The 18,290-nt window shown below is 38.8% G+C and overlaps 1 protein-coding gene across 1 annotated transcript; it reads left to right on the top strand.

Annotated features, from left to right (window-relative positions):
* The first annotated feature begins 8,329 nt into the window (after positions 1-8,329).
* On the top strand, positions 8,330-18,010 carry AREG (amphiregulin). Its single transcript, XM_002745725.6, has 6 exons — positions 8,330-8,601; positions 9,613-9,861; positions 12,096-12,297; positions 13,524-13,676; positions 15,640-15,751; positions 17,760-18,010. Exons 1-5 carry the CDS (start codon positions 8,541-8,543, stop codon positions 15,731-15,733), a joined length of 759 nt encoding a protein of 252 aa, XP_002745771.2. The 5' UTR covers positions 8,330-8,540; the 3' UTR covers positions 15,734-15,751; positions 17,760-18,010.
* The last annotated feature ends 280 nt before the right edge of the window (positions 18,011-18,290 follow it).

The raw sequence follows: 18,290 nt of genomic DNA, 5'->3' as shown, positions 1-18,290 counted from the left end.
TGAGCAGGCTTGACAGCCCTGCTTAACCACCAAAACTAAGTTAGGCCCAATGAAGAGTCTGTTAACCATGGCCAGGGTGGCGTCTCCCACCACAGAGAGAGTCATGCAGAGTTTTTATAATCCTCCATTGGGTTTGTTTGAGGGAGATGTATTTTAAATCTCATATACCACCAGGAGCCTTGTTTTTGTCCCTCTTACCCTTTATTAACTGTTCTTCCTGTAGTGTATATTCAGATTCCACTGGGGAATCAATCATAGAAAGGAAGCAGTACTAAGATCTGTTGGGATTGTATCCTGAGGACTGCAGGTTTGACTTCTCTAGCAGGCTTTATGTTCCCTTGTGCTATAGGGGTTAAGTCCCTTTGATGCCTCTTACAGTGAATTGGTCTTTGGCAGGTGTATTGCTTCCAATAGCTGAAGAATTTCAGGTCCATGGTTTATAGGGGAGTTTGCTAGTTAGTAGTCCCCTTTCTTTCAAGATCATAGTATGATTATGAACCACAAGGAATACATATATAGAATCTGTATAGATGTCAAGCTTCTGTCCCAACATTAATGCTCGGGTAAGATTTTAGCATTTTCTGCTGATGTGCCAGGGGCAGTGGGTGGGTTTCAATAATGGTGTTGTGATTTAATATTGCATATCCAGCTCAGTGCTCCCCATCTGATACAAAACTAACTGTGAAACGATCATCCTCAGAATGTGTGAGAGGCTGATATTTTTATATCAGCCTGGCTAACATATGTGTTTACAATGACTTGCTCATAGAAACGATCAGTTATTGGGCCTATGGGTAACAATGAAGCTGGATTCGAAGTGTTACAGGTTTTAACAGTTACATCTGGATTGTCTAGGATCATGGTCTGGTAGTTGGTTAACCTTTCTCCCATCATCCAGATGTGTCCCTCTATCTCTAAGATTGACTTTACCTAATTTCCAGCAGTTGGCCCAGAGCAATTTTAGTGATTTCCTCCAGTAACATAGCAGGGGTCGCTATTGCCAGCAGGCAACTTGGCCATCAGAAGACCACTCCATCAAACTTTTTTGAAAAGTAGGTGGTTGGTCTGGTTTCTAATCCTAATTTCTCAGGTAACACTCCCACAGCTATGCCCTTCTTCTCTGCTTAGTTAGGTCTGGGATGTCAAAAGTGCAAGCCTGGATAAGGGCCTGTTTTAGCTTGGTGAAGGCTTCTCTCATGTCTGGGATCCATTCCGTTAGCTCATTTTCAGGACCCATTGTTGCTTCATATAGGGGCTTTGCTGTGAGTCCAAAATTGGCACCCATATTCTGCAAAACCTGGCCATTCCCAAGAAAGAACAAAGCTACTGGTTGGTTGGAGTGGGGAGTGGTAGCGGGACACAAGGCAAACCACATATGGCTTGCACTTGTTCTGTGAATATTTGCCAGGTTCTGGGTTTAAGACATACCCTAAATATTGGGCTCATTGGGGGGTAATCTGAGCCTTCTTTCTGGACACTTTGTATATCTTGTCAGCCAGGACATCCAAGGTTTTTATTCCACTTTGGTCAGAAGCTTCCTGGGTTGGGCTACACACCAGGAGGTCATCCACATATTGGAGTATACTCCCATTCTCCAATTGCATATCCCTTAGTTCCCTTTCTAAGGCTTGGGCAAAGAAATGGGAGCTCTCCCAAAAGCACTGACGGAGCACTGTCCAAGTGTATTGCTTTCTTCTAGTATTAGGATTTTCCCATTCAAAGGCAAAAAGGTATTGGGTCTCTGGGGCCCAGAGGAATAGAGGATAAAGCATCTTTTATGTCTAGGAGTAAGAACCATTTTGCTTCCCATGGCATCTGAGCCAGGAGGGTATATGGATCTGCCAACAATGGGTGGACAGGGATAACAGCCTCATTAATTATTCTGAGGTCCTGTACTAACTGGCATTACCCTGAAGGCTTTAGAATGGGTAAGATGGAGGTGTTGCGGGAAGAACTGCAGGATTTTAAGAGTCCATGAGTAAGTAATACCTCAACTATCAGTGCTAGGCCTTTTCTTGCTTCCAACTTAATTGGGTGTTGTGTTTGATTGGAAAAATATTTGGGGTATTTAAGCTGTATTTTGACTGGCACTGCTGTTTTAGCCTTCCCTGGTTTCCCAGTATGCCATGCCAGTTGGTTAACCTGTTTATTATTGTGATCTGGGGCACTGTCTATATATTTGACTTTTAGCAATTTCACTGGGTGATGCTTCAATTGTAGTAGTGCCCTTATTTTAACCATAATATGTCTTCCCAACAAGGGGACTGGGCACTTGGTACTTCTAGAAATTCCTTTTGGAAGATTTCTCAAATTGACAAATCAAAGGAGTAAAGAATCTTGTTTTTGACTTTCCTTCCATTTCCCAAACACTCGTGAACCGGGAGGGAAGTTTTCTTGCTTGAGCAGTAAGGACAGAGTAATTTGCCCTTATATCAAAAAGAAGCTGAATTTGGGAGCTCATGATGTCCAGAGTTACCCGGAGCTCCTCAGTTGTTAATTATGGTGTTCCTGGACAGGGATGGTGAGGAAGACACCGGGCCCCTACAGTCTTCATCTGATTCCTCTTTTTTCCCTGGTAGAGTTTTGCCTGACTGAGCCCCTTGGTGGGAGTGGAGGCAGTCAATCCTCCAGTGCCAGGGATCATAACTGGCACTCTCACGTTTTTGGCAGGAGTTTGGCAGAGGCTTAATACAGTTCTTTGCTCAATGCCTAGGTTCCTTGCACTTTAAGCAAGAGTCCCTGTTGGCATTATCCATATGGCCCTTTGGGTTTCCCTTGGATGCTTTTTGGGTATTCAGGGAGGGCATCACCAATGATGGCTGCCATAATTTTGGCTTGCTGTTTTTCTTTACTCTGTTCCCTTTTTCCTACCTCCAGATCAAGATTGTTATACACCATAAAGGTGGTATCAAGAAGCTGATTTGGATTTGTTTGTGTCTCCATCTGTAGCTTTTGGAGCTTATGACTAATGTCTGGGGTAGACTGGCTAATGAAATGTTGTGCCATTAATATTTTGCCTTCAGGAAAAGAAGGGTCCAGATTAATATATTTTTAAAAGGCTTCCTCCATGAAACATGGCTAGATTTTCTTCCTCTGTGTAAACTCCCTTACTTTATCATAATTCACTGCCTTACTTATTCCCTTTCTCATCCCTTTAAGGAGGGCCTCAAGAAATTTAGCCTAGTTGTTATAGTTCCAACTAGGATCAGTAGTGAGGACTGTGTCTGGGCCCAGGTGATTTCCCTGAACGTTTCTGGTGAATAAATTGTCCACTTCCCAGTGGGTGGCCTCAAAGATTCATTCCTTTTCAAAGGTGGTGCTAGAATGAATGCATCTGCAAATTTCCTAGGATTCTCAGGAGAGCTTCCTGACTTTTCCTTACACTGTTGCATATTAGTGATAGGAAGGGGCCTGCACTAGGAATTGCCCCTCAGCTTCAGCTATTTCCCTAAGGGGTAGAAGGGCTAGAGGGAGAGTCAAATATGGTGTTCACCTCTCAGTGTGAGGGGGACTTAGTAAAAGTTTGGGTTTTAGCCTCAGGAGCACTTGGAAAGGGGCTATATGGGGGTGGTCACTGTTCACCCTGAGACAGTTGGCTCTTGTAAAAGGGGGTCATCTATAATATCCATTAGGTTTTGGTATAGGGCCATGAAGGCCTGTATACATGGGATTTCTGATCATTTGCCCTACCTCTTACAAAATAGGCCTAATTTCAGGACAGTGACCAATGGTGTAGGATGCAGTCAAGGGGAGAATCAGGTAGAATAGATGGAGAGTTGCTCTTAGAAAAATCAGGTGTGCTAGATGAAGAGTTGACCATAGTGGTCTGGACTTGGAGAAGTATTACAAGACCCAAATTTTACCCAGTGTATCCTCCTCTAAGAATTCTGGTCCCCAAGTGGGGTCCCTGGGGACCTCCCCATTTTAGGGTCCCTGACTTAGTCTGTCAGATGCCTCTGACCTTAGATGAGTGCTGGCACCACTTTCACCACTGATAACCCACTATGAGCTCTCCTTCTTGTTTCCGGATGAAGGCCTCAACTTCCAGAAGGCTTCAACTTCTACAATTACAAGACTTTGGGTTTCCCTATCCCACTTAAAACAATTCTTTAACCCTCCAAATTTAGGCAAGATTAAATCATAATAGATTCTCTTCCATTCACTGCAACCTCCACCTCCTGCATTCATGCAATTCTCCAGCTTCTGCCTCTCAAATAGCTGGAACTACAAGTGCCCACCACTGCAGCCAGCTAATTTTTGTATTTTTAATAGAGACAGTGTTTCACCATGTTGGCCAGGCTGGTCTCAAACTCCTGACCTCAGATAATACGCCTGCCTTGGCCTCCCAAGGTGCTGGAATTACAGATGCGATCCACCATGCCTGGCCTGATATATTCTTCAGTATGGATAAATTGTAAAATAAAAAGCAGAACATTATATACATATAAATGGAGCTCATACATTTATTAATAATATAGAATGTTGCTTATACATTGGAGGATTATTTAATTCTGGTTTGGAGGTTTGTGTGTTGACTTATAAAAATAACTGTGATGCAATACTTACTCTAGCACTATCCATAAAATTCAGTATTAACATAGGAACATAATTATACTTTTGGTTTTATAGCACATCTTTCAGCAGAGCCAAAGTGAAATCATTTCACTATTCATATGAAAGAAATATCAGGATTCATAGAGTAGGCACCAAAATGAGTGGTTAGGAGCATTTGCTCTTAGGACTGCCCTTAACATTATATGTAGATTAAAAGACCATTGATTTATCAGGATACAGAAAGGTTGGTACTCAAACATTTTGAAATTATTCCTCCTGGTCTCAGCCTAGCACGCTGAATGTTGAATGTAAAGAATTCCACATTTACATGGGGTTGGTTTCCTACTCATGCACATATTACAGAATGCCATTACACATCAGTGGGTTCTGCATTGTGATGCGATTGTGATGATGCTCCATGTTACCCTCTGATGCATCACAAAATGCCCAAATGGTCAGTCTTTTTTTTTTTTTTTTGAGATGGAGTTTCGCTCTTGTTACCCAGGCTGGAGTGCAATGGCACAATCTCGGCTCACCGCAACCTCCACCTCCTGGGTTCAGGCAATTCTCCTGCCTCAGCCTCCCGAGTAGCTGGGATTACAGGCACGTGCCACCATGCCCAGCTAATTTTTTGTATTTTTAGTAGAGATGGGGTTTCACCATGTTGACCAGATGGTCTCGATCTCTTGACCTCGTGATCCACCCGCCTCGGCCTCCCAAAGTGCTCGGATTACAGGCTTGAGCCACCACACCCGGCCAAATGGTCAGTCTTAATGTGAAGTAAGTACAAAGTTCATGGCTTGAAAATATTGAAAATTACTTCACTTGCTCTGTAGCTCCATTTATGAGTCCCTTAGTTCTTAAATATGATTTACATAGCATAACTACTGTAATATCAAGGATAATCATGATAATTGCCATTTATTGAGCAGTCACTATGTGCTAGGATCTGATGTTACTTGTTCATGTATCTTATCCATTTGATCTGCTTAAGAGCATGTAGGTATTTTTATTTACAGATAAGGAATCTGAATCTTTCAAATAGTAAGTAACTTAGTATGCAGTGGAATTTGTATATGAAAACTCACATTGGTTTGAATCTAAAGCTCATTCAAAGCACTAGGCTATGCTGCCCCCATGACCTAGGTTATGTGCCACATCATTATAAATTATCATCCTTTATATTTCCGGTTGGAAAAAGACAAAGCAATTTCCACTATAGATGGTCCACTTTCCTTTCAAATGGAAAGTGAAACATTTCTGATGACTGATCTGCACAATGTGTTTTCACCTCAATAAAAAAGTAAGAAAATGGAAGATAATGCATATGCTAAATAGCTTGATTTAACCGCAGTGTACACATATATCAAAACATCATGTAAAATGCCACAAATATGAAAAAAGTTTACCACTAATGGAAAATATAAAAAGAAGAAAAAAATGAGAAAAATAGGGCTAGAACAGAAACAAAGTCTATGAGAGCATGAAGATGCAATAGTGAAGACAAACTGCCTGAGCTCCAAACAAAATTTCCATCAAAATCTTTTGAACTCTGTGGGCAAGTCTCTCAATCTCTGAATCACGATTGTCTCATCCACCAAAACAGATGACAGTGCAGGCCCCTACTTCACTTTGGAATGGGCATGACACCTTTCTATCCTTATTGTCCTTACTTGGTTGTATCCTGACATCAGGTCTCTCTTCCATCTAAAAGATGTGCTGGGAAGGCCTTTGAGGGGCCTCTTTATCTTTCCACAGAGCTTTCCATTAAACACAGGTACAATTAAACCATGTCTTTGTTTTCCATGGCACGCTGAACCCTTCTTATCATGTGATCTATTAGAATTACTTACCTATGTTGGTTCATACCACTGAGCTCCTGGTGAACCTATACTGCTCCTCTTCATTAAAAAATAAAGCAGGTGGCTCATAGAAAATACACTCTCGACAAATGTGGAATAGAAGGCATAATTCATGACTATTTCATTCTACTAAATGCATGATATTATTTTGACTACTATTTCATTCTACTAAATGCATGATATTATTTTGACTACACATTATGACATACCATTAAAAAGTAAGTGATCTTTTAAAAAATTTCCCAGAATTAGGACAGATGCACTGTGACCCACATTCTTAAAAGGGCTGTGTTACCAAAACAACCAGGGAAGAGATACATGTCTCCAGGTGAAGGAAAAAGAACAATACTTTTTCTCTTCTTTAAGTCAAGAAAAATCCAGTTCTTTAGTTGACAGTACATCCAAGTTAGTCAAATTAACCAGCTTCCTGTCTCCTCTTCATTTTATCTGCTTGCCATGATTAAATATCCTACTAGCTGACATTTTCATCTTGGAATTTGAAAGGCACAGTCTCTTGAGCACTACCCTTCACCCAAATGCCAGTATGCCACCAGTAGAAATTGTTCCTTTAGACTAAGTATTGTTCTTCCCAGAAACCCTCTTTTCAAAGATCAGTTTAATCCTACCTTCCTTGAACAGAGTGGAAAACAGCAGATTTCAGAATTAGATAAAGGATTCAAATCCACCTGGCTTTAAACACTGCTGGCTGTGAGATGGTGCAGGTAAACTTTTTTTTTTTTTTTTGAATTTTTATTGGATTTTAGGTTTTGGGGTACATGAGCAGAGCATGCAAGACAGTTGCGTAGGTACACACATGGCAGTGTGCTTTGCTTTTCTTCTCCCCTTCACCCACATTTGGCATTTCTCCCCAGGCTATCCCTCCCCACCTCCCCCTCCCACTGGCCCTCCCCTTTTCCCCCCAATAGACCCCAGTGTTTAGTACTCCCCTTTCTGTGTCCATGTGTTCTCATTTTTCATCACCCACCTATGAGTGAGAATATGCGGTGTTTCATTTTCTGTTCTTGTGTCAGTTTGCTGAGGATGATGTTCTCCAGATTCATCCATGTCCCTACAAACGACACAAACTCATCATTTCTGATTGCTGCATAATATTCCATGGTGTATATGTGCCACATTTTTCCAATCCAGTCTATTATCAATGGGCATTTGGGTTGATTCCAGGTCTTTGCTATTGTAAACAGTGCTGCAATGACACAACGTGCCAGAACCTCTGGGACACATTTAAAGCAGTCTCTAGAGGAAAGTATATAGCAATAGGTGCAGGTAAACTTTTAAATGCATAGTATGGCAATAATAAATCATCAAAAAATATTAATGTTGATGAGGGCCCTGGGCCACATAAAGAAACGGGGAGCGAGGGAATTTGAAATTCTGGCCACTTCACAGAAATGGGTGGAAAGGGGGCCTTGGTTGAGATAGAGGCCCATCCTACATGAAGCAGTTCCTCATTAAGAGGTCTCTCTCGTCCTTTATCCTTGCTGGAAACATCAGGCTATCACTGCAAATTCACTCTTGGTCTTAAAGTACTTTTACAGCTAAATACGGAACTATTCTATTTAATCCCTGTCTGTTGTAGATGTTGAAATCAACCAAAGTACACGAAGAGGTTTGTCAGTTTGAAATGTCGGGACTTTTTTTTTTTTTTTTTTTTTTTTGAGGAACTCCAATCCTGCCCGCCCTCAAATACGGATGGGCTCTTTTGCTCCTCGCAGCTAGAGGTTTAAGAACCACTCCCTCCCCGAGAACTGTTTACGCACGAGAAGGCGGGGCGCGTGTCCTCCTCCTGTGGTTTTCGGGTAGCACCTTCTGGGGCGCCGCCTGCTTCCACCCAGGGCCCGGCCCTGACGTCACAGGCAAGAGAATTATAAAGCGGCAGGTGCGCACCGCCCTACGGACGTTCGCACACCGGGGTGCCAGCGCCACAGAAGTCCCCGGGAGAGCCCGAGGCGCCGCGTGCGTAGCCCCGAACTCCCGCAGCCTTGGAGCGCGGCGCACAGTCCCGGTCTTCACTCGCTCTTCCCACACCCGTTCCTTTCCGCCGCAACTCCGGTCCCAGAGACCGATTTGCCCCAGAGACTTAGACGCCGCCGCTCCGAAGGACCAATGAGAGCCCCGCTGCTGCCGCCGGTGCCGGTGGTGCTGTCGCTCTTGATCCTCGGCTCAGGTGAGGGTCCCCCGCTCTTAACTGCGGGCTCTTCTCCCACAGCAGGCAAAAGCTGTTGCCTCTTGAGTTTGGCTTTTACTTTTCCAAATCTGCGCCGCGGGAGGTGATCGCTATAGCTCCCTCCCTAGGAGGAAGAGAAAAGGGAAGACGTCTCAGACGTCCAGGACAAGATGTCCCAGAGAATCTCTGTACTTTTTCCTCTAGTCCAGCTGAGGAGGCGGAGACATCGTTTGAACCGAACCCTTGGTTTCACAGTTGAAAAGATCAAGGTCTAGAGAGGTGAAGTGATTTCCGCAGATCTCGGGCGCAGCAGCCTTTGCTGCCTCCTACTTAATTCTCCATCTCCTCCGTCTAGTGATTTCATCTTTACTTTCTCAGAGGGAGTGTCCCGGCGGGAGGTTAAAAGCTCCACTCTGATGCTGTTTTATTGAGCTCTAAAAGAAAATGCAAGATAAAGCAGTGGCTTAACTCTGGGCTCAAAATCTTACTTAGTATTCAATTTATTCTCTATGTAGTAACAATAATGAAAAATGGCAATAATAGATATAATTACTGTTTATATATGTTTACGTTTTATGTACATGATCTTTTAAAAATATGAACACATATTAAGAAAATCTGATATTTACATCTAGAACCTATTGAAACAGGCCAGGATGGCATTCTAGCAAACAAAATGCATTTGGAATGTGAAGTGATGAGACTATTTAGACATTACCTATTAAGTAATTGTATTAGATTAATTTGCCAATTTGGCAGGATTTTTTGATGTGGAAATTAATATCTGTGGAGAAGAAAAATATCATAAAAGCAGCTCTGTAATTGGGACAGCTGAATTTGCTTGCTGGCAAAAATGTGAAGTTTCTTTCACAGAAGTGACTCAATCACAAACAATAGCACATGTGCAATCACTGCTTTGATGTCAAAAGATAAACATTTCTACCTAACACAGCTGACTGGAGAGAAAGGCACTCTACCTTTTCTTTTCTTCCCTTCTTCCCTCCCCTGCAGGCCATTATGCTGCTGGATTGGACCTCAATGACACCTACTCTAGGAAGAGTGAACCATTTCCTGGGGACCAAAGTGCTGATGGATTTGAGGTTACCTCCAGAAGTGAGATGTCTTCAAGAAGTGAGCTTTCACCTGAGAGTGAAATGTCTTCTAGTAGTGAACTGTCGTCGGGAACCGACGATGACTATTCAGAAGAGTATGATAATGAACCACAAATACCTGGCTATATTGTAGATGATTCAGTCAGAGGTGAGTAGAGGATAAAGCAAAAATTTAGCCTATGAGATGTAGGTTTAATGAGCAAAGTTGCTTCAGAAGAAAAGCTCCTCCCCAAATTTTCTACTAGCTTTATTTTACATGCATCTGTTGCATACTCCCTAGGTACACTGAGACAAAAAGAACCACAATGTGGGCACATCCTATAGGACCAGAGTGATCATAGATGGTTTATGTCCCATTTTTAAACCTAATCTTCACAATGACTTTAGGAATTGTTATCCTCATTTTACCGATGTGATAACTGAAGCTCAAAAAGGTTCTTTTGTTCTAGTTTCCACAGGTAACAAGCAGGTGAGCTAGAATTAGAGCTCCAGTTTGTTTGATTCTATGCAGAAGAGACACTAAGCTCTTTCCCACTGTGCTACTTGACCCCCATCCTGAGAGACAAATTTAGACATTGTCTACTTTGTATCATAGTTTTTGAATCCCTTTCCCCAACACCCTCCTTCCCTAGATAAACTGCATTTTAACACAAATAAGGGAACAGAGGAAGTAATGGGACAGGAGGCATTAGACTTTAGCATTTAAGTAGTAGGTGATGAGAAACTGATGGAATAATGATAATAATACCATCTGGAAATATTAAAGAAGGGTGAATATTCATAGATTTTGTATTGCTAAAATCACCATTTAACCAACCCCAAATACCATTTGTTGGTTAGATATTCATGACCTATGGTTTCATTCACTTTCCTGTTATTTCATATTTTAAAAAGGTCCTTTGCTTGAAGTGAAAGTAAAGAAATAAGAGATAAATAGTACATACTTTGGAATTTGAAGGAAGCATAGGTTAACAATAAATAAGATGTAAATATCCTAGGCGCATCCACTACAGAGGCAGGGAAAGATGGTTTCAGAGGTCTTGAAGGTCTTTTCTTTCCCAACTTGGAGGCTCTCAGAACTAGTGAAGGGACATCAAGTGGTATCACAGGGATAGTGACTGGGGTAAGTGGGAGGTGAGTAAACATTTAGGAAACACTCCACTTCTCTCTCTTCCTTCTGAAAGTGTGTCTTTCTGTGAGGTGGGAAGGGGTTCATTAATGCTTATTTTTGAAGGCATAAGATTAGACCATCAAGGTCTCTAGAAACTGTTCTCTTAAACATGTTTCAAGTTGTTAACACTTCAGAAGGCCAAGTAAATGATTAGTAGTACAAGTGACTAATGTTCAAAATTGCAATGCATTGTGAAATAGAGTGAAAATGTTGGTTGAACACCTTTGAAAGGCTAAGTTAAATGTCTATGATGTTAGTGTTTATTGCAACACTTCAGCATAGTGACTTTTTATTATTTGTCTCTGTCTATAGTTTGTAATCTATCTGATAAAATCAAGTTATAATCAATCAAAATATTTCTTTTAAAAGACTTTTCTATCTTGTGCTTTTTTTGTCATCACAGAAAAGTTTCAACATAAAAATTACATAACCACCTCTTAAACATTTGCTCCAATTTTACTTTTGTTAAATGTTATTATAATAATCTGCTGAAATACATAGTATTTATTTAATGTTCCCTTAATTACAGGTATTCTATCTTTGATACCCTAGATGACCTTCATTATGTTTCCATTGTTTTACATTTAATGGGTGCTGCATGATCTTTATGACTAACAGTGTTTTTTCTTCACTGGGATCTGTTTGCTAAACATTCACTCAGATAAACCTTTTCAGACATTAGTGTAACAAAATGCACAACACTAACATGGAAAGTCCTTTCCTATCTTTAGCATGCATGTAAACTATACCTTGCATAACTGCAAGACTGAACAAAAAGTTTCTGTGGATCTGATGACATAAATAAATCTCTGAAGCACTGAATACAAATATTTCTGGACTTCTGTTTTCAAATGGATTGACCACAGAAATGAGCTCCATGGAAAGTATCAATTGATTATAATCTGTTGTAATCTGGGAGGTGGAGCATTATGACATAGAGTAACTCTAAGTTATAATTCTCAGTTTTTCCACCTGCAAGTAGTACTCACTATTTCCCAACTATAATCATGAGTGGACACTACTTGCAGGTAGAAAAAACTGAAAATTATAAATTAGAGTTACTCAATCCTCTCTCTTACATTGCATTAGGTAATGAGGTGAACATAGCTGTTATCCCTGTGAGCTTTCACTGTTATGACATCTTTCTCTCATGTCTCTAAAATGATATTCAAGATTGAGAGATTCTTGCCAATAAATCTTTTCTTTCTTAGTTGAACAGGTAGTTAAACCCCAAAAAAACAAGACAGAAAGTGAAAATACTTCAGATAAACCCAAAAGAAAGAAAAAAGGAGGCAAAAATGGAAAAAATAGAAGAAACAGAAAGAAGAAAAATCCATGTAATGCAGAATTCCACAATTTCTGCATTCATGGAGAATGCAAATATATAGTACACCTGGAAGCAGTAACATGCAAGTAAGTTTTCCTAAAGTCCATAGATTTCTGTATTTCTAACACTATGTCTGAAACCCCTAACCATAGGAAACCATTTATTTTTCCAATGTATAAACCGAAGGTCAGTAAACTTTTTACTAAAGCACCAGATAGTAAATATTAGAGGCTTACTGGGCCAAGATTCTTATATGTACTTATATAACCAATTAAAATGTAGCCATTTAAAAATGTAAAAATTGGTGGGTACGGTGGTTCATACCTGTATTCCCAGCACTTGGCGGGGCTGAGGTGGGCAGATCCCTTGAGCCCAGAAGTTTGAGACCAGCCTGGGCAACATGGTGAAACCCCATCTCTACAAAAATACAAAATAATTTAGCTGGGTACAATGGTGGGAGTCTGTAGTCCCAGCAACCTTGGAGGCTGAGGTGGGAGAATTGCGTAAGCCCAGGAAGTTGAGTTTGCCTGATCACACCACTACACTCCAGCCTGGGTGACAGAGCAAGGCCCTGTCTCAAAACAAAACAAAAATGTAAAAACTATTCATAGCTTGCAGGCTGTTTAAAAAAACAAAAAAGCAGCAAATGGCCAGATTTGATCCATAGGCTATGGCTTGCTGATCCCTGGTATAAACCATCATTCCTCACACAAGCTCCTGCTTGCAGGCTCGCTCTCTCTCTCTCTCTCTCTCTCTCTCTCTCTCTCTCTCTCTATATATATATATATATATATATATATATATATATACACATATATATATACACATATATATAGTGTGTGTGTGTGTGTGTGTGCACACGCATGTTTTAAAGCTCCTTTAAAAAAAGGACCTAAAGGTGATTTTTACATAATCCTTCACGTTGCTTTAACCTCCGCCCACTTCACCTCCCACAAGCTGCTAGCAGATTAAATAATAGTGGAAGGTATCAACTACATAACAAATCACTGAACTCATCAGTTGGTCATAAAAGAAACACAAAGAATGACAAGGTGTGTCTTCTTGGAATATCACACCCAAACTAATCTCAACTTGTTTTTATACTAATAGATTCTTAGTTAGAATGCATTCTATGTTTTATTATTTGAAATACAAGTATATGGCATAACTTTTTTAGTGTTGGAATTAAATTGTTCTTTATGATCTGAAAAGTAAGCTTAAAATACACAGAATATTTTTGTTTTATATTATATATTTGTTTTATATTATATATTTGTTTATATTATAATTTTAAAATGTGGATTGTTTGCAGATGTCAGCAAGATTACTTTGGTGAACGGTGTGGGGAGAAGTCCATGAAAACTCACAGCATGACTGACAGTAATTTATCTAAAATTGCATTACCAGCCATAGCTGCCTTTATAGCTGCCGTGATCCTCACAGCTATTGCTGTTATTACAGTCCAGTAAGTATGACACAGCTTACAAATTCTTCATACGGTAATGGCAGGCTAAGTTTTTCAGTATTTCTCTCATACTCTACTCTGGTATTTTAGATGAATTATTCTATTGTCACACGATCTTTGGTTTATATTTTTATATTTGATTGATAAGCATCACAGAAAGTGGTTAATATTTATGACTGGCTACCAATGAAATTTAATATGTAAAGCCCTTTTTCAGAAGATGTAGACATTTTTTGAACTTAAAAAATTGATGGTTTTAGTTCACGTTATTTTTCTACTCATGGTTACTCTAGAATCTCAGAAAACATTTGTATCTTCTGTGAAGTCTTATGCTTCAGCCAGCCTCAAAAGCCAATTACAATCTGGTTTATAGTAGATTCGTAGTATCAGATAAACTGCTTTGATACCTAAAAACATCAAATAACTACAAATCTTCAGCATCCAAGCATAGATATGCTTTCTGCCCATATTAGAATTCAGAATTCTGAGTTAGGAATATTGTCACATGGCACTAATTTATTTAGAGTTTATGCTTATTTTGTTACTGTCAAATATGAGAACTCAATTATTAAAAAATAAATTTTCATTGCATGACATGGCATAGCAAGCATCCACTCCAGCATATCTTTTCTGTGCTCATAATAATAGACCATGCACTTCACTTCATGACCAATGAATGTTAGGACTAGACTGTCTCAGGTAGTAGGCAATGATGGGTACATCAAAATGGTATTGTCTGTCAAACAGAAGTCATGAATAAGGGAAGCTGGGGGAGGACATGAATGGCTCTGTGATGACTCACGTGCTGCTAGAGCTTGGGAAAAGCAAGGGACTCATTCTTCTAATTTTAGGTCTTGGGAAATTACTTGAACAGCTATCTATTGGTGTACATGATCTACCACTACTAACATCCAGGAAGCAAGGGGTTATCTTCTGCCATTGTTTACAATTATTTTAAATTTAGATCAGATTGTGATAAAATGATGCATAAAAATTGTTTTATTGAAAATATGAAGTTTGATATGTAGCTTAAATTTGTTTTGTACACCCTAGAATTTATCCTGTTTTTTTAGTACCTCATGCCAGATATGGAAATGTGTTTAGGAGAGATACTCTCAGATAAACCATTATAATTTCGAAGGATAGAACAAAACAATTGCTAGTTAAGGAAGATGTTTTGTAATAATTAAACTTGTAATTATTCTACTTGAAATACTTAATACTTCTTTGGAAAGTAAGGGATACATTTTGTTATGTTAGCACCCTTAAAATTAAACAGTGGCTTTTTTTTTTCCCTTTTCTCCCATATTCTCCTTGTAAAAGTTGCTGGGTTTGATTTCATAATTGAGGCGAATTTTCCCCTAAATATCACAACAAAAGAATTTTTTTATGATTTTAATGATAATGTTTAGTAGGTGGGTTAAAGACCTCCTAACAACAGAAGGAGGCCTCTTCTTTATACAACAAGAAGCTTTTAAACTATTGAGTTTTTAAGGTGGGAAGTAGCAGTAAATTAAAATAGAAGAATATATTTTGTACTTAGAAATAATAAAGCTCAACTTGTTTTGTAAGCCTGTTTTAGAAATATTTAATCATTTAACTTGTGCAAGCATAGAGTCCTCCTATGGCAAAGCTATATCATCATCATCTCCTCTTGTGCATGGCAGCTGTGCTAAGTTCTGCAAAAACAAGACATACGGTTGTATATCACACCTCAGAATTAGTATATCAAGACACATTTATTTAAATGTAAGCCCTCTGGAAATGTGTCAATAAAAAATCACATAAACACCCCCTTAGAAATTGGTAATATTTTATAGCCAGGTATAGGTTTAGTATCAAGTATAGTTATTACTAGTCTATAACTACTCATGAAGTGGAACTCCCCGTACTCATAAAAACACCAATCAAATGCACAGATGAATAGAACTTTGATAACATTAGAATGTTTTCTTCTCTGAAGGTTTAGAAAACTATATTTAAGGAAATATGAAGGAGAAGCTGAGGAAAGAAAAAAACTTCGGCAAGAAAATGGAAATGTACATGCCATAGCATAACTGAAGATAAAGTTACAGGTTTGAGTTCTAAAATATATCTTTAGATCATATCATGTAATTTTGAAAATTTTAACACTATATTACTTCAAGAAAAATAAGGAATGTGTTTTTAATTATGTATACACTATGAACAATGGCTACATTAAAGTATTGTTCTTTGAGTATGAGATAGAATTCAATATTGAGAATGGACTCTGTGTTTAATCAGTATTAGTAGGGATATAAATATGAGAGACAGATTCTATTCTCAAAGAACTTTTTGTTTAGTAGATAGAAAAAAAATGTAAGGGACCAGAATACCCAGAGAGCTAAATAAATGTCATGAGAAAGAAACCAATGGAGTATGAGAAGTTTCCAGTGAAAACAAAGAATCCAATGGAATTTATTTAGGGAGGAGGAAAAGATGTGTTCAGGGTAGCCTTGGAAGTGAACCTTAAGGGACTAGTGAGATTGGTAGAAGAAACTGTGAAGGGAAAGGAAGGATTATATTGAGAAATGGAATAGATCATTTTAGAAACTTGTGAAAAATGTCTTGATCTAGATGAGTGTTAGGGGAGATACAGTCATGATAATAGGTTGAACTCACATGGTGGAGACGCACAGTTGGGGGTGTCTGCACTAAAACTGTGAGGGCATGGAGACAGACAGTAGGTTGAATACTCTGTTTTACTAAAGGAGGTAGAAAGGGAGGGGATGCAGATTTGATAAATAAGTTGGTGAGAACATATATTTTATTTTCTTGTGAAGATAGAGAGCTGAGTATGTTGTGGGTAAAAGGTAAGAAGGTGTGAAGAGGGATATTTCATTGATAATAAATGTGAGCAACTAAGGGAGCTAAACTTCTCAATAAAGTTTGGCAGAAGAAGGAACTTTATTTCCTTAGATGTTCAAGAAAGATGATGTCATTTCAGTGAGTTTAAGAGCTACTTGAGGGCCGGGCACAGTGGCTGACGCCTGTAATCCCAGCACTTTGGGAGGCCCAGTCAGGCGGATCACCTAAAGTCAGGAGTTTGAGACCAGCCTGGTTAACATGGTGAAATCCTGTCTCTACTAAAAATACAAAAACTTGGCTGGGCGTGGTGGTGGGCACCTATACTCTCAGCTACTCAGGAGACTGAAGCCGGACAATCACTTGAACCCAGGAGGCGGAGGTTACAGTGAGCCAAGATTGTGCTATTGCACTCCAGCCTGGGCAACAAGAGTGAAACTCTGCCTTAAAAAAAAAAAAAAAAATTACTTGAGATGCTTGTTGAATATGCATATCCCTAAGCACAGCCCTAAATGTACTGAACTGTAATTTCTGTTTTTAATGTACACTTCAGATGGTTCTGATGCTAGAACAATGCTATATTTAGCATTAGTGTAGTATATATATTTCGTTCTTAGCCTATTACAGAATTAGCTCAATAACTCATACAATGGATAATTATTCAAACCAATGCTGTACTCAGTATTTACTACATCAAATTTTTAATGTTTTGGCTTCATGTAGTTAAGCTAAGACCACCAACATGAATAAGGATGGATTTTTGGTTATTTTAATGCCACTGAGATTTTTCAGCATAGATCCCAGGATTATTTTAGTAAAAAAAGGAAAAAGAATATACTGTGCTAGCACATAGTGGCTGCCTACTAACTGGTAGTTACTATTATTATGCCCTTGGTGCTAATTATCCTAAATTAACTGTGTATCATAAATACACTGAGACATTTAATCTTTGATTTTAATTGTGTCCACTGCATAGATCTGGTTAGGAAAACTATTGCTTTTTTATTAAGCTGAATTTGATGCAACAGGTTTGAGCATACGCAGACTTGTACTAAAGTAGGTGTATAATCAAAGCAGGTGTGAAAGGAACTCTAGCCAAAATAAGAGTTGGTCTCTGAAAATCTTAGCATTTCTCATACTGTGTACTAGAAAACAACTGACAGAAATTCTGATTCCTGATTTTGCTTCAAAGTTTCTTAAAGCTTTGCTGGGATTGAGCTTACCTGTAACATTTTGTTTTATTTTATTTTCTCACAGGATGTCACATTGGAGTCACTGCCAAGTCATGACCATAGATGATGAGTTGGTCCTCTTTCCAGTGTATCATAAGACAATGGAATCTTTTTGTTACAATGGTTTTAAACTTGCAATTGTCACTTTTTATGCTATTTCTGTATATAAAGGTGCACGAAGGCAAAAAGTATTTTTTCAAGTTGTAAATAATTTATTTAATATTTAATGGAAGTGTATTTATTTTACAGCTCATTAAACTTTTTTAATCAAACAGATTTAAAGTTTGAATATTAGTTATGATATTCCAAGACTCCAGTGTATTTTTCTCCTAACAGTTGATCATTTAAAAAGGCTTTTCTCCGTCTTTTTACTGTATTTATGTTGATTTTTAAAACGTATTTTTTATTAGAAAACACTCTTCATGGAAAAATTATAATCTAGAGTCACATATTCTTCCCACAAACATGAATGTTTATAATAATAGTCCCAAACTGGCCTTACTTATCCAACGTAGAATTTATACCAAGCACTGTTAATTATAAATCATCTAGAATC

This window comes from Callithrix jacchus, chromosome 3 (genome assembly GCF_049354715.1).
Source record: "Callithrix jacchus isolate 240 chromosome 3, calJac240_pri, whole genome shotgun sequence".
Taxonomy (NCBI): Eukaryota; Metazoa; Chordata; class Mammalia; order Primates; family Cebidae; genus Callithrix; species Callithrix jacchus.
Note: the sequence above shows the minus strand (reverse complement) of the source record. Positions and strands in the feature narration are given on the sequence as shown.

What these genes read in the sequence shown, in the direction of transcription:
- AREG (XM_002745725.6), top strand. Translation starts at nt 8,541, where the DNA reads ATGAGAGCCCCGCTGCTGCCGCCGGTGCCGGTGGTGCTGTCGCTCTTG. An exon ending in GCTCTTGATCCTCGGCTCAG is followed by an intron (nt 8,602 to 9,612) that starts GTGAGGGTCCCC and finishes CCTCCCCTGCAG; the next exon opens with GCCATTATGCTGCTGGATTG. An exon ending in CTGGAAGCAGTAACATGCAA is followed by an intron (nt 12,298 to 13,523) that starts GTAAGTTTTCCT and finishes GATTGTTTGCAG; the next exon opens with ATGTCAGCAAGATTACTTTG.